Source organism: Dreissena polymorpha, chromosome 8, assembly GCF_020536995.1.
Source record: "Dreissena polymorpha isolate Duluth1 chromosome 8, UMN_Dpol_1.0, whole genome shotgun sequence".
Lineage (NCBI taxonomy): Eukaryota > Metazoa > Mollusca > Bivalvia > Myida > Dreissenidae > Dreissena > Dreissena polymorpha.
Genome location: NC_068362.1, coordinates 89,202,401 through 89,216,739, shown reverse-complemented (window position 1 = coordinate 89,216,739; position 14,339 = coordinate 89,202,401). Strand labels below are relative to the sequence as shown.

The following is a 14,339-nucleotide window of genomic DNA, read 5'->3' as shown; positions in this document are numbered from 1 at the left end:
TCAAGAACAAATATGTGTCTTGGCGGGTCAAAAAATAGGTCACAAGGTCACTTAATGAATTTCAAGCGTTTAGCATGGTGTCCGCTCTCTACTTGAAGTAGTTTTCATCTGATCTTCACTGAATTTGGTCAGAAGTTGAGTCTAAATGATATCTAGGTCAAGAACAAATATGGGTCTTGCTGGGTCAAAAACTAGGTCACTTAATGCATTTCAAGCATTTAGCATGGTGTCCGCTCTCTAATTGAAGTAGTTTTCATCCTGTCTTTACCAAATTTGGTCAGAAGTTGTGTCTAATTGATATCTAGGTCAAGTTCAAATATGTGCTGCTTAATTTTCAAAAATATATCATTTTGCCACTCAAATGGTAAAGCTATCAAGTTGTCCAAAACCTTCAAACGGGCGTATCTTGTGACAGTTTGGCACTCTTGTTTAGCCAATCAAAAACTGTTGTTTCTTGGGAAATTAGTTTATAGTGGCTATTTCAATACCATAACTCCGCCCTTCTGATTTAATGACAATTCCGTACTGGTCGATTTGATTAAGTTGAATCATAACATCAATAGCATAGGTCATTATATGGCACGCTTCAGTGGTTCAGTTATGACGTAAATCGCCAAGTAACCCAAATATTTGTAAAGTCTGGTCGCAGTGTAAAGCGTGACCAATTAAGACATTAGCCATGTGGATTATCGACCTAGGCTGTCGTCGTTATCCCCTGGGGCCTTTTCTGTGTAATCTTAGCGATGTTTCTGAAAACAGGCATTTAGAGTGTGCATTTGTAAAGCATAGGGTCTAATGTTTTTCAATCGCCACTTTCATGAAAATCTTATTTTTAATCACCAGCCAGGAATTGTAATCGCCAATGGCGATTTCGGCGATCGGTAACGCTAACGTAGCCCGTGATAAAACTTTTACATTGGCTCTAAAATCAAAGTGCTTCCACCTACAACTTTGAGACTTAATATGTAGATGCACCTTGATGAGTTCTACACGTCACACCCTTTTTTGGGGTCACTAGGAGGTAAGGTCACTTTGACCTCTAAAAAATGTAAAAAATTTCTGACAAGCTTTTATTTATTCAAAACTGCAACCGCAGCCGAGCGTTGGCACCCGTTATGTGGTGCTCTTGTCTTAAAGAAGAGACTTCCTTTAAACAAACAAAAAACATAAATGCGGAAAGTGTCGTCCCTGATTAGCCTGTTGGACTGCACAGGCTACAGGCTATCTGAAATGACAATTTAAGCACATGGATGAAGATCAGTTTTTCCAGAACAAGGCTCGTTTAAAATATAATAGACCATTAGTGAACCATGTGAACAGGGTTCTGTGTTATAGTAGACCATTAGTGAACCATGTGAACAGGGTACTGTGTTATAGTAGACCATTAGTGAACCATGTGAACAGGGTACTGTGTTATAGTAGACCATTAGTGAACCATGTGAATAGGGTACTGTGTTATAGTAGACCATTAGTGAACCATGTGAACAGGGTACTGTGTTATAGTAGACCATTAGTGAACCATGTGAACAGGGTACTGTGTTATAGTAGACCATTAGTGAACCATGTGAACAGGGTACTGTGTTATAGTAGACCATTAGTGAACCATGTGAACAGGGTACTGTGTTATAGTAGACCATTAGTGAACCTTGTGAACAGGGTACTGTGTTATAGTAGACCATTAGTGAATCATGTGAACAGGGTACTGTGTTATAGTAGACCATTAGTGAACCATGTGAACAGGGTACTGTGTTATAGTAGATCATAAGTGAACCATGTGAACAGGGTACTGTGTTTAATATATAGTAGACCATTAGTGAACCATGTGAACAGGGTACTGTGTTTTTTATATATATAGATTTCTACATTTTGTTCATCTGCCACATCAGTTCCACCTTATTAAAAATACTACTGAAAAACACTTTTATTCTAAATTTGAAGCATTTTTTAGCAAAATTTTAACAGCAACAACACTAATTTCCCAATTTAAGTCAAATTGCCGCAAATGTTCCCAATTCAAAATGGTACAAAAAACCAGTTTTTTTTCTTCATTGGAGTGTTACCATTTCAAAGTCACATCTCTGATCTCCATATGATAGGATAAGATGATGCATTCCAAAAGGTTCAGAGTTCTTGTTATGTTTTTCGAGGCGGAGAGATGAATAATTGATCATAAATTGACAAGTTTTATCCCTGTTTCAGTCGACACCTCTGCATCTAGCAGCAGGCTACAACCGTACGAGGATTGTACAGCTGCTGCTCCAGCATGGGGCCGATGTGCACGCCAAGGACAAAGGGTAGCGTTATATTACGTTATATATGAATGAACGGGTCTTATGCCAGTGTCATATTTCATTTAAATTCGGGGACGTTATATGGATCAATTTCCTGTGGAAATAGTAGATATTTATCCCAAATGGGATCTTGATATTCTAAGTTTTAGGCCCCCCCCGTAAAACCCATAATTAGATAAAAAAATACATGTCAATATTATGTTCATCTTCCAATTCTTTAATCCAGCTTTATAAGTTGAATCTTAGTTAATATAACATTTTAAGTTTTTGTTAGCAAAAAACAACTGTTCTCCCTATTTTAGTAAAAACTATCGGATTTTTTTCAATTAAAGCATCTGAATCAAATTCCTATAATTGTGTAAAACAACTAGTTGAACAACTGTATACATATGTGGTATACATATTGCTGCTTTATAGCGCTCAAAATGTGAGCTGTTCATTTAGTGAATGTTACACATTTTTCTGCTTTTGATACACCTTCTCTTTTGATAATCCATGATAATCTAGTGTAACTACCTTGTGATTAAAGGCCTGCAATAATGACATAATGACATAATTTATTACCCAGCTGGTTGTAATTGCTTTTAATTGCTGTTGCAACAATGGTATAAATGCAGCACATACAGTATAGTAGCATTGGGATGGGGTACATGTAAAAAACAAGGGTCATGCTTTGTTGTTGGCAGTTTATTATTGCTGCTGTATGATTTATTCTGGAATTCAGTTATATTTCTACTTAGATTTGCACACTTAATAAACCTGGGGCCTTATAAATGTCAAATCAAAGTGCTATATTTTCAATGTAACATTATTAGAACTTGCAAAACAAGTGTGGAAGTTAAGAAATCTTTCCAAGGTTGGAGTGGTAATTTAAATACTAACACAATTTAAAATAAAAAATGTAATTCCAATTTTAATATTTTTTCTGTCATCATCATACAATGTATTACATTCGTTATGCAAAATATGTGTATGATCATCAGAAACAGTTTAAGTGCAAAACTACTAGTATATTCTGATTTCAGGGGCCTGGTGCCATTACACAATGCTTGTTCATATGGACATTTTGAAGTCACAGAAATGTTGTTAAAGGTGAGAAATTTTGATTGTCACACATTGTTGTACCTCTCTGCAGAATCTGGTTGACAAGACTGTTTTTCAAGAAGTTCATTGTGTTATGAACTTGTCTTGTTAAATTGTTGCTCTCTATATCAGGGGTTCGCTGTCGATTGCTATTGTCAAACAATTTGAGTAAGTGGCGATTTTTAAAACACCTGTCTTTCAAATCCTATACGAAAGTATACTGCAATCGGAACGCAAGCAGGTCAATGCACATGGCCAAAGCATACACAGCCAGCGGCTTTCAGTAATAAAAAATTGATTTACAGTCACCGTCAAAGGAATTTAACAATCAATTAACAAGAACTGGGATAAACTTCATGAAGACCAAAAATAAGAATGATTATGAAAGCTGTAAACAATGATTGAATTCTAATTAATTGAGTCAGCAAGCGCTGCACTGGAAATTTGTTAACCAGTCTTGTTCAAAATATTCTATTATAGTTTAATGTAGTCTGAGCCTCTGAAGTAGTATTGATAAAGAAGTAGTAGTTTTTCAACGTAGCTGTTTAACCCAGCTTTTCACCTTTGATGACCAGTGTTGTTTTTTTTGGTCAAAATTGGGGCTGGTATTCGTCCCTATTGCCAATGTAAAAAAAAAATATATTTTTCCAAATGGGACCTAAAAACTCCCAGTTGAAGTTTTTCAGCAAAAACTATTTTTTATGCCCCCGAATCGAAAGATTGGGGGTATATTGTTTTTGGCCTCTCTGTCTGTCAGTCAGTAATTGTATGTGCGTGTCACAAAACTTTAACCTTGGTTAAACTTGTATAACTTTTGCAAATTTGAAGATAGCAACTTCATATTTGGCATGCATGTGTATCTCATGGAGCTGCACATTTTGAGTGGTGAAAAGTCAAGGTCAAGGTCATCCTTCAAGGTCAAAGGTCAAATATCTTTGTATTTTTCGTTCCTTACACTTTAACCTTCGTTAAAGTTTGGTCATAACTTTTTGAATATTGAAGATAGCAACTTGATATTTGGCATGCATGTGTATCTCATGGAGCTGCACATTTTGAGTGGCTAAAGGTCAAGGTCATCGTTCAAGGTCAAAGTTCAAATTTATGGCTTCAAAGCGGCGCAATAGGGGGCATTGTGTTTCTGACAAACACATCTCTTGTTTCCTTTAGATCTCAACATTTAGTTAAACTTTCATCCAGCTCTACAAGTTACACATTAGTAAATATAATATTCAAAACACATTTATTCGCAATTTTTAACAAGCATTTGTTAGCAAAACAACAACAACACTAATTTCCCAATTTTGGTCAAAACGCAGCGATTTTTCCCAATCCAAAGGGAAAAAATGATTACCAAAATGATAAAAAAACAACTTATGACCTTAACATAATGCCAGCAGACCCTTATCAATACACTCCATTCATCCCATTGGCTGATTTTAGCATAATGCCCTGGAACATTGGCATCATCACCATGCCTCAGTAGTATAGCAGGGGTCAAGCTAGGCTCAAAATTTAGGGAGAAGTCACTTCTCCCTAAAGCCAAAATAGGGAGAATTGGTAACATTTTTTGGAGAAATGGTACATTTGCGTCATAGATCTTAGTTTTACATATATTTTGCAGCAACTTAACGGATAAGTGGTTTCTGTTCAGCTTTCAATCAACTCTTCACTTGTTTTATACAATTAGACATGTAAAGTGTATGAAACCAACATTTTCCTTATTTCTCATTGATTGTTGCTTATTATTGTACTTTTAATTACTTTTTTTCCTGAACAGGTGTATCAAATAAACTTCAATTGTAACAAGCCAGTAGTGTTCAGAATCTTTTTACTTCCTTGTTAATTTTAATCAATTCAACATTAAATCAAATTCATATTTTGTTGCAAATATTTGTTTTAAATTAAAAATTCATTTAAAATCTCATTTTACAGCAGAGATTCCAAATCTGACCTGTAAATGAGCCCCCTATTTATTGCCAGTGCTATGTTACATCTTCCCATTTGATCATTCCTAAGTATTGTTTTAATGGGTCATTTAACATTGCTGAATCATAGTTATTGGTAGCCAGCAGAAGGCAATTAATCAAGGCATCATCTATTAAAAATTTCAAGAAGTGTAATAGCTCCAGACTGTTCTTTTGAATGTTCAACTTTGCATGACCTGTAAATGGGGCAACTTATGGCTGAGAATCCTCCTGCGTCCAATTCTCCACATCAAATTGATTTTAATCGGTCAATGTCTGGCACAAAGTAAATCATTAAAAGGAGGAGAAGTATCTTCTCCTTCATGAAATTAATGTGCGAAGTGTAGATTAATTAGGCAAAGAAATTGCCCACTTCGCCCACTCGAGAGACCCCTGGTATAGGTTAGTATACTACTTGTAGTATAGGATTTAACCCTGGTCATTGTAGGGAAATGTGGACTACTCTCCATGTTCAAGCGAAACTTAAATACACATTTTTGCCCCGTTACACTTACGCATTACTGTTAAGTTCCATCCCCAATTCTGTGTCTGGAGCATAACATTTTTTTGTTAATGATAAAATTAATTCAGGCTTGGCTGATCTAACTTCTATTGTTTATGACTGATCTCTGTTCACAGGCGGGGGCAAACGTGAACGCGATGGACCTGTGGCAGTTCACACCGCTACACGAGGCAGCGTCCAAGTCCCGTATAGAGGTCTGCTCCCTCCTCCTCTCACACGGGGCAGACCCAACGCTAGTCAACTGCCATTCAAAGAGTGCTCTGGACTCCGCCCCCACTAGAGAGCTCCAGGAGAGATTACAGTGTAAGTGGGCTGTGCCATGTACGGCCAGTGTAGCTTCAGACCAGCCTGCGTAATTAAAGTCACACAAGATTTTGTGGTCCCATTAGCAGAGAAAGAAGCTTCAAACCAGACTGCACAGATTCAGTATATGGTACAAGACCCATTTTCTTGGGTCGTTAAGTGGTTTAAGAAGAAAAAATTCTAGAGGGAAATATCATTGTTCTGGGCAGTGCTCTCTTTTTAGCTCACCTGAACACAACTAATCATGATAAGCTTTTGTGATCGCCTTTTGTCTGTCGTCCGTGCCTCGTTCATCGTCAACATTTTGCCTTGTGAACACTCTAAGAGGCCACATTTATTGTCCGATCTTCATGAAACTTGGTCAGAACATTTGTCCCAATGATACCTTGACGGAGTTCAAAACTGGGTTATGCTGGGTCAAAAACTAGGTCACTATGTCAAAAAAAGAAAAACCATGTGAACACTGTAGAAGTCACATTTGATGCCCAATCTTCATGTAACTTTGTCAAAATGTTTGTCTTAATAATATGTTGGTTGAGTTCAAAAATGGTTCCGGTCAGTTGAAAAACATGGTCGCCAGGGGGTGGGGCAGTTTTCTCTATATGCATATAATGAAAACATGTGAACATTCTAGAAGTCACATTTTAGGTCCAATCTTCATGAAACTTGGTCAAAACATTTTTTTTTATCAGTATCTTGGACGAGTTCAAAAATGGTCCAGATCGGTGAAAAAACATGGCTGCCAGGGGGCGGGGCAGTTTTCTCTATATGTATATAGTGAAAACATGTGAACACTCTAGAAGTCACATTTTAGGTCCAATCTTCATGAAATTTGGTCAGAACATTTGTTTTCTGGATACGACGGTTGAGTGTGAAAATGGTTCGGATCGGTAAAATAACATGGCCGCCAGGGGGGGGGGGGGTCATTTTCCTTATATTTATATTGTAAAAAAAGCTTGTGAACACTCTAGAAGTAACATTTTTTGCCTAATCATCATGAAATTTTGTCTTAACATCGATTTTATAGATATATCGGACGAGGTCGAAAATGGTCATGATTGGTGGAAAAACATGGCCGCCATGCAGGGCAGTTTTTTGTATATGTATATAGTGAAAACATGTGAACAGTCTAGAAGACACATTTTTGCCCAATCTTCATAAAATTTGGTCAGAACATTTGTTTTTCTGGATAACATGGTTGAGTTTTAATATCATAAATACGTTACCTGTTATCTCTAGCTTACCCCTTTCCAAGGGAGTTATTTCATCCGGAAAATATTCAAGCGCTGGGAATCGTCCACCTCCATAAGAATCCAAATCAGGTTAAACATAGTACAATGCAACCTAACAGGAAATCAAGAACCACAACGCATCTTTCCTTTCCGGATAAAACCATGTGCACGCCTATTTTAGGCTCAGGACTTATGTGTTCTTTTCACTGTGTTTTTGGCGGAGTTTAAAAGGATAAAGTTTATTTATCTTTTATTTGTATCATTCGGTTTATATTTCTATACTTTTTGTTGCAGTAATTGTCATATTTCTGCTTTTGCTGGGTTTCTTTGTTTGTATCGTCGCTCATGTACATGACGTCATGAGCACGTGAACCACGAGGAATTCGTGCCTATTCCCCAATAAGTAATTGAGGTCAATTGGACAGCGTTCTTTGTGTTTACATTTTGTGGTTTAACTTTTTATTTGAATTTATAATCATTAATTTGTTTTTTTGTAGGTTCTTTCTGTTTCTTTTATTTCAGAATGAACTTACAGGATAGAGGTTCTTGTGGTCATATCAAAGCAAGGTGGGATTCCCACGATACTTGCTTGGCATGTACCGGTTGCACATTTAATAACAAATGTGCGGTTTGCGATTTGTGGGCTTACGACGTATGGACAAAAGCAGGTCGCCGGAGGACGTCGATCAGCCGCAAACGCAACGAACCTCCATCCGACGTTGATTACCCGGTGACTCCACTGGTCAAGGATGACCAGCGGTTTTGTCAGTCACCGAGTACCGGGCAAGATGGTGTTGTTGTCAGTCGATCGTCATCAGATCTTATGACTCACACCATGCATACCGGCGACATTGATCATGGAACGACTGGATCAATGTCAGACCACATGGCAGCCGCCATTCTACGGTCTTTGTCCGGTGACGTAACCGGTCATAATATGACCGGCCGGTCACCGGTCCGGTCCGGTCCGGTCACCGGTCATGTCACCGGTCCGGTCCGGTCCGGTCATGTCACCGGTCCGGTCCGGTCACCGGTCCGGTCACCGGTCCGGTCCGGTCACCGGTCCGGTCACCGGTCCGGTCCGGTCACCGGTCCGGTCACCGGTCCGGTCACCGGTCCGGTCCGGTCACCGGTCCGGTCCGGTCATTGATCACCGGTCCGGTCCGGTCACCGGTCCGGTCCGGTCACCGGTCCGGTCCGGTCCGGTCACCGGTCAACAGTCATCAGTTGGGCCTGCCACCGATAACACCAATCGCCGGTCAAGAAGAACTCGGTCTTCATCATCGGCGTATTCTTCTACATCCGATTCGTCGTCGAATACATCGTCTTCATCAAGGAGTGGACATCGGACACGCTCTTCTTCGTCGAGCAGTTATCATCGTCGCGGCGCTCATAAGCGATCACGTCGTCACTCACGGAGACGGTATTCCAAAAAATCTCGATCACATCGCAGCCGATCCACATCTCGACAGCGCAGCCGATCCAGATCTCGACATTGCAGGAAACGAGGACGTCGGCAACGTTCACGTAGACAGCATCAGACTTACCATACGTATAGTCGTTCACCATCGTGTTCCGTTATGGAATCGCATGTTTCCATGCCAAATGTGTCGGTTCCAACGTTGACTGCCACACGTATTGCATCTTCAGGAGCTCACCTCACTACTACGGCGTCAGTGTCAACACCACGGGTATCATCTACAGTATCTAGTCGTGTACCCCCTACAGCTACCCTGTCGAATCCTGATACACTATGGATACAGAATTCGGCGGGACATTTTGTACCGGTCAATGCTGATAATTTACCGTCTTCCGGTTTACATTATCAGTTTACTGACGTCGGGGATGATCATTCGCTGTTACCAGACAATTACAATCCGGTACAAGATATTCTCACTTCTGTTCCTGCTGATTCTATACAAACCGCTGGTGTTGTAGAGAGTGAGGCTGATTCAGATGCAGAATCTAATGTTGAGACGGATCAATATTTAGCTCCGATTGGTCAGATCTATGAACTGATGTTTCGTACTCTTGGTGAAGATTACTGTCCAAGACCTGCTGAACTGTCTTCAAATGCGACGATTTCTGTGACAGAACAACTTTTTCGTACATTTGATCCCAACAGGGTTATTAAGTCGACGGCTCGTCCTGACCCACGACTTCCCATTGGTTCTACTGTTCTATCTGTTCTTCAATCATTGGAATCAGCTAATAAGACTATTCCAAAACGAGGAGAAACATGGAAAATTCCTAAGGAACTAGCTGATCCAAAACACCAGGAAGGTAGTAAAAGTTACAAACCTCCTGTACCACATGCAACCTCTGGGTTGGATTTTTCAAAACTTCCGGTTCCAGATCCGGACATAAGCAAGCTATCTCTTGTAATGCCAAGTGGTTCCAATTCAGTTTCTGTTCCGTTTTCAATGTTGGAAACTTGGGAAATGAGGGAACGTAGATCATTAGGTTTGACTAACCAAATTGACTTCATGCTAGCGACAATTTTACAAATGGTGTGTGATTGGTCGGAATCTGTTCCGGAGGAACTCCGTGATTTGTTAATTCATCTCTCACGGACCACACTGGCCTTATCTCACACTTCTGCTTCTTCAATGTCCGAGATGCTAAGGATTCGTAGAGATCTTATCCTTACTTCTTTACCTAAAGATTTTCTGTTGGAACCTGGTATGAACTCGCTCAGAACAGCTCCTCTCACATCAGGGTTTCTTTTTGGTGGAAGGATACAAGAAGCAATCACAGCTGACAAGGATGACCAACTTCATGCTTCTTTAGCTAGAAACAACTCTGGACAACGCCAAGGGGTCTTTAAGCATCCTGCTTCTAGGCCACCAGCAGTTCCAGCATTCAAGACGGCTAAGAGAAATAACCTTTTCTCTAAAAAGCCTTCTTTTAATCCACGGTCAGGTCCTAATAGGCAGTCTTCCTATAACAGACCTTCTTTGTCACACAAGTCTTCTAATAAAGATTCTGGGAAAAAGGGCAAACCCAAGCCGGGACAGAGGAATTTCAAACCTTCTACCGGCAGGGGCGCACCTCCTGCTTATCAGCCCTAGGTCCCTTCCCTTTCTACCGCCACAACCTCCGATGCCGGAAATACCAGTCGGGGCCAGACTTTTCCACTTCTCAAATCGATGGCTTCAAATTACTTCAGACGCATGGGTTCATTCTCTTGTGACAAAAGGCCTGACTTTTCAATTCGAAAAAAGGCCTCCACTTTCTCGCGTCCCTATAGAGCTGGTATCTCGGCATCCACATATTCCAGAGTCCATTCTCGGGCTCTTGGAAAAACAGGCGGTAGAAAGGGTTCAAGATCCTTATTCTCCAGGATTTTACAGTCGTCTTTTTCTTGTTCAAAAGAAAAATGGTTCCTGGAGACCAGTAATAGATTTAAAAGTGTTCAACATGTATCTCCTCAAACCAACTTTCAAAATGGAGACTCCTTCTTTCATACGGGAATCCATCAAACCCCTGCACTGGGGGGTGTCTTTGGATCTGGAAGATGCTTACTTCCATGTTCCTATACATCCCAACTACCGAAAGTACTTGCGATTCGCCTTTCAAGGCCAAGTCTACCAGTTCCGGTCTATGCCTTTCGGGTTGGCGACAGCCCCACGAGTTTTTACCAAACTAATGTCGGCAGTCGGATCACACCTCAGAGTTCACGGGATTATTCTTCTTCAGTATTTCGACGACTGGCTCTTACACCAGCTCGATCGTCAATTGCTTCTGTACAACCTAGAATTCTCTTGGAAGGAGCTCCTCTCGTTAGGGCTCCTTCTCAATGCAGACAAATCAGACCTCATTCCTTCACAGGACTTTACGTTTGTGGGAATGAATTTCTTGACCCACATCAATCGGGTCAGAGTGTCTATTCAACGTATATCAGACCTTCTGATGAAGGTCAACTGGGTTTTGTCCCAATCTCATATAACAGCTCAAGAATTCCTCTCTCTCAACGGTATCCTGAGCTCAGTAGCAGACTTTGTGCAGTTGGGACGTCTCTTCCTACGTCCTCTTCAGCACTATCTCTCAGCTTGTTGGAAATGGTCTCCAGGCAATCTATTAACACAGATTCCAATCCTTCCCTCCTTAAGGTCTCATCTTCAGTGGTGGCTAGACGAGGAGACTCTGTTGGCAGGAGTACCCCTTCTTCCCCCGCAACCGTCATTGTATCTAATAACGGATGCGAGCAAGGAAGGGTGGGGTGCTCACCTGGAACCTCTCAGTCTGATAATTTCAGGGTTGTGGTCTCATCAGGAATCTCACCTTCATATCAACAATCTAGAAATGCGAGCAGTATTTCTAGCTGTATCTCATTTCCAATCACATCTTCGAGACTCTTGTGTGATGGTGTCAACAGACAACACATCTGTGGTGGCTTACATCCAGGCACAGGGGGGAACACATTCTCAATCCCTGTATCTGGAAACCAGAAAATTACTTGTTCTTTGCAAAACACTCAACATTCATCTGCTGGCAAAATATATACCAGGTCGCCTCAACGCCCTGGCGGATGGTTTGTCTCGCAAACACCAGTTACTTCCATCGGAGTGGACACTTCATCAAGAAGTGACCAACCAGATCTTTTTCAAGTTCGGTTATCCCCTGGTCGATCTATTTGCAACCAGACACAATCACAGACTTCCTCTGTATGTGAGTCCAGTTTACGATCCAGCAGCGTGGGCAATCGACGCGCTTTCGTTCGCATGGGACCAACTGGATGCTTACGCCTATCCCCCACCCATTCTAATTCCCCAAATATTGGGGAAAATCAGGGTGAGCTCTTGCAGGATACTCCTGATTGCCCCTTGGTGGCCCAGAAGATCTTGGTTCAACGATCTTCTCAGTCTCCTGTACGATTATCCCAGGAATCTTCCTCACAGGTCAGATCTTCTGTCTCAAAGCGGCAGACTACATGCGGACCCAAAAATGTTCCACTTACACGTCTGGCCGTTATCAGGCAATCTTTGCAGAAGAAATGTTTTTCTGTCAGGGCTTCAACCCTTGTTGCTTCGGCAAGGAGAAAATCCACCAGAGCAGTCTATGATGCTCGTTGGAAACTCTTCTCCAATTGGTGTTTTCGAGGGAAAATTAATCCCCTCAATCCCTCTGCTAGACGAATAGCGGATTTTCTCATTTATCTTTTTGATGATAAGAAACTTTCTCTTAGTTCCATCAAAGGATACAGATCTATGATTTCGCATACATTGGCTTTCACTAAGTCTTCACAAGTCTGTGCTGATCCAGCTATTTCAGAACTTGTTCGAGCTATGGAACTTAGTCGTCCTGTATCTCGTACACTTGCTCCTAAATGGGATTTAGCTTGTGTGCTTGGTTCCCTTATTAAGGCTCCCTATGAACCTCTTGATCAGGCTTCATTACAATTCCTAACATGGAAGACCGTTTTCCTTCTTACTATGGCTTCAGCCAAACGGAGAAGTGAAATTCATGCTCTTTCTATCGAGGATAGTCATCTTCGTTTTGACTCTTCTGATGGTTCTGTTACATTGTTGTGTCAGTCAGGATTCCTTGCTAAAAATCAACTCCCCTCTATGGCTTCCAAACCCTTCAAAGTTCCAAGTCTATCTAGAACTTGTGGACATGAAGATGATGATAGACTCCTTTGCCCGGTTAGGGCTTTGAAGTTCTACCTTAAAAAGGTAAAGTCTATTCGAGGTTCTCGCAAGAGACTTTTCATTCCATTAAAAGGGGGGGGGCGATGTGTCTGCGGCTTCTATTTCTCGTTGGATAGCCTCGACTATAAGGAAAGCTTATTCTTCTCTTTCATCGAGGGATTTATCCCTGTTTAAGATAAGACCGCATGAATTAAGAGCTCTTTCGGCTTCGTGGGCTTATATTAATCAGACCCCACTATCTGAAGTGCTTCAAGCTGCTTTCTGGAGGAATCCGACCACCTTCTCCTCTTTTTATCTTCGTTCTCTTGAGTGCCAACAAGACAATTTGTATAAGTTGGGTCCTCTTGTAGTGGCTCAAACTGTAGTTTCTTCTATGGCGTAAGTACACTGGTGCCATCCGAGAATTAAGTACTATACTGTACTAACAAAGATTATAAGAGGACTTGATTCTACTATCTCTGGCTGTAAACCCTCTATATGGGTTTTGCTGTGATGGGAAAAAATATGCGAACCTTCCCGCCGCAGCTGCAAAATCAGCTAGAGATAACAGGTAACGTATTTATGATATTAAAACAAATTTTCTTAAGTAAAATTCATTTTAATTATTAAATACTTACCTGTTATCGGTAAGTCCCACCTCCCACCCCGCTCATCGCCTTTTTATGTTTGCGTAAAGGAAAGATGAGTTGTGGTTCTTGATTTCCTGTTAGGTTGCATTGTACTATGTTTAACCTGATTTGGATTCTTATGGAGGTGGACGATTCCCAGCGCTTGAATATTTTCCGGATGAAATAACTCCCTTGGAAAGGGGTAAGCTAGAGATAACAGGTAAGTATTTAATAATTAAAATGAATTTTACTTAAGAAAATTTGTTTTAAAATGGTTTAGATTGTTAAAAAAACATGGCCGCCGGGGGGGGGGGGGGTCTTTTTCCTTATATTTATATAGTAAAAAGCTTGTTAACACTCTTGAAGTCACACTTTTTGCCTAATCATCATGATATTGTGTCAAAACATTGGTTTTGTGGATATCTTGGACGAGTTTGAAAATGGTCGTGATCATTTGAAAAACATGGCCGCTAGGGGGTGGGGCAGTTTTCTCTATAAGCATATAATGAAAACATGTGAACAGTCAAGAAGACACATTTTTGCCCAATCTTTATGAAATTTGGTCAGAACATTTGTTTCCTGGATATGACGGTTTAGTTCGAAAATGGTTCGGATCGTTAAAAAAACATGGCCGCCAGGGGGGGTCTTTTTCCTGATATTTATATATTAAAAAAGCTTGTG

General features: G+C 40.7%; 1 protein-coding gene across 4 annotated transcripts in view; it reads left to right on the top strand.

The window, feature by feature from the left end:
* The window catches only part of LOC127841062 (poly [ADP-ribose] polymerase tankyrase-1-like), a 77,014-nt gene that overhangs the window by 12,719 nt on the left and 49,956 nt on the right, over positions 1–14,339 (top strand). For all 4 annotated transcript variants that reach the window (XR_008030696.1, XM_052369602.1, XM_052369599.1 and 1 more), the window contains 3 exons: positions 2,200–2,294; positions 3,317–3,383; positions 5,978–6,164. Coding sequence is in view for 3 of the 4 variants with exons in the window: in XM_052369602.1 (XP_052225562.1) it covers positions 2,200–2,294; positions 3,317–3,383; positions 5,978–6,164 (349 nt within the window). In the remaining variant the exon portion in view is untranslated. The remainder of the gene's footprint in view (positions 1–2,199; positions 2,295–3,316; positions 3,384–5,977; positions 6,165–14,339) is intronic.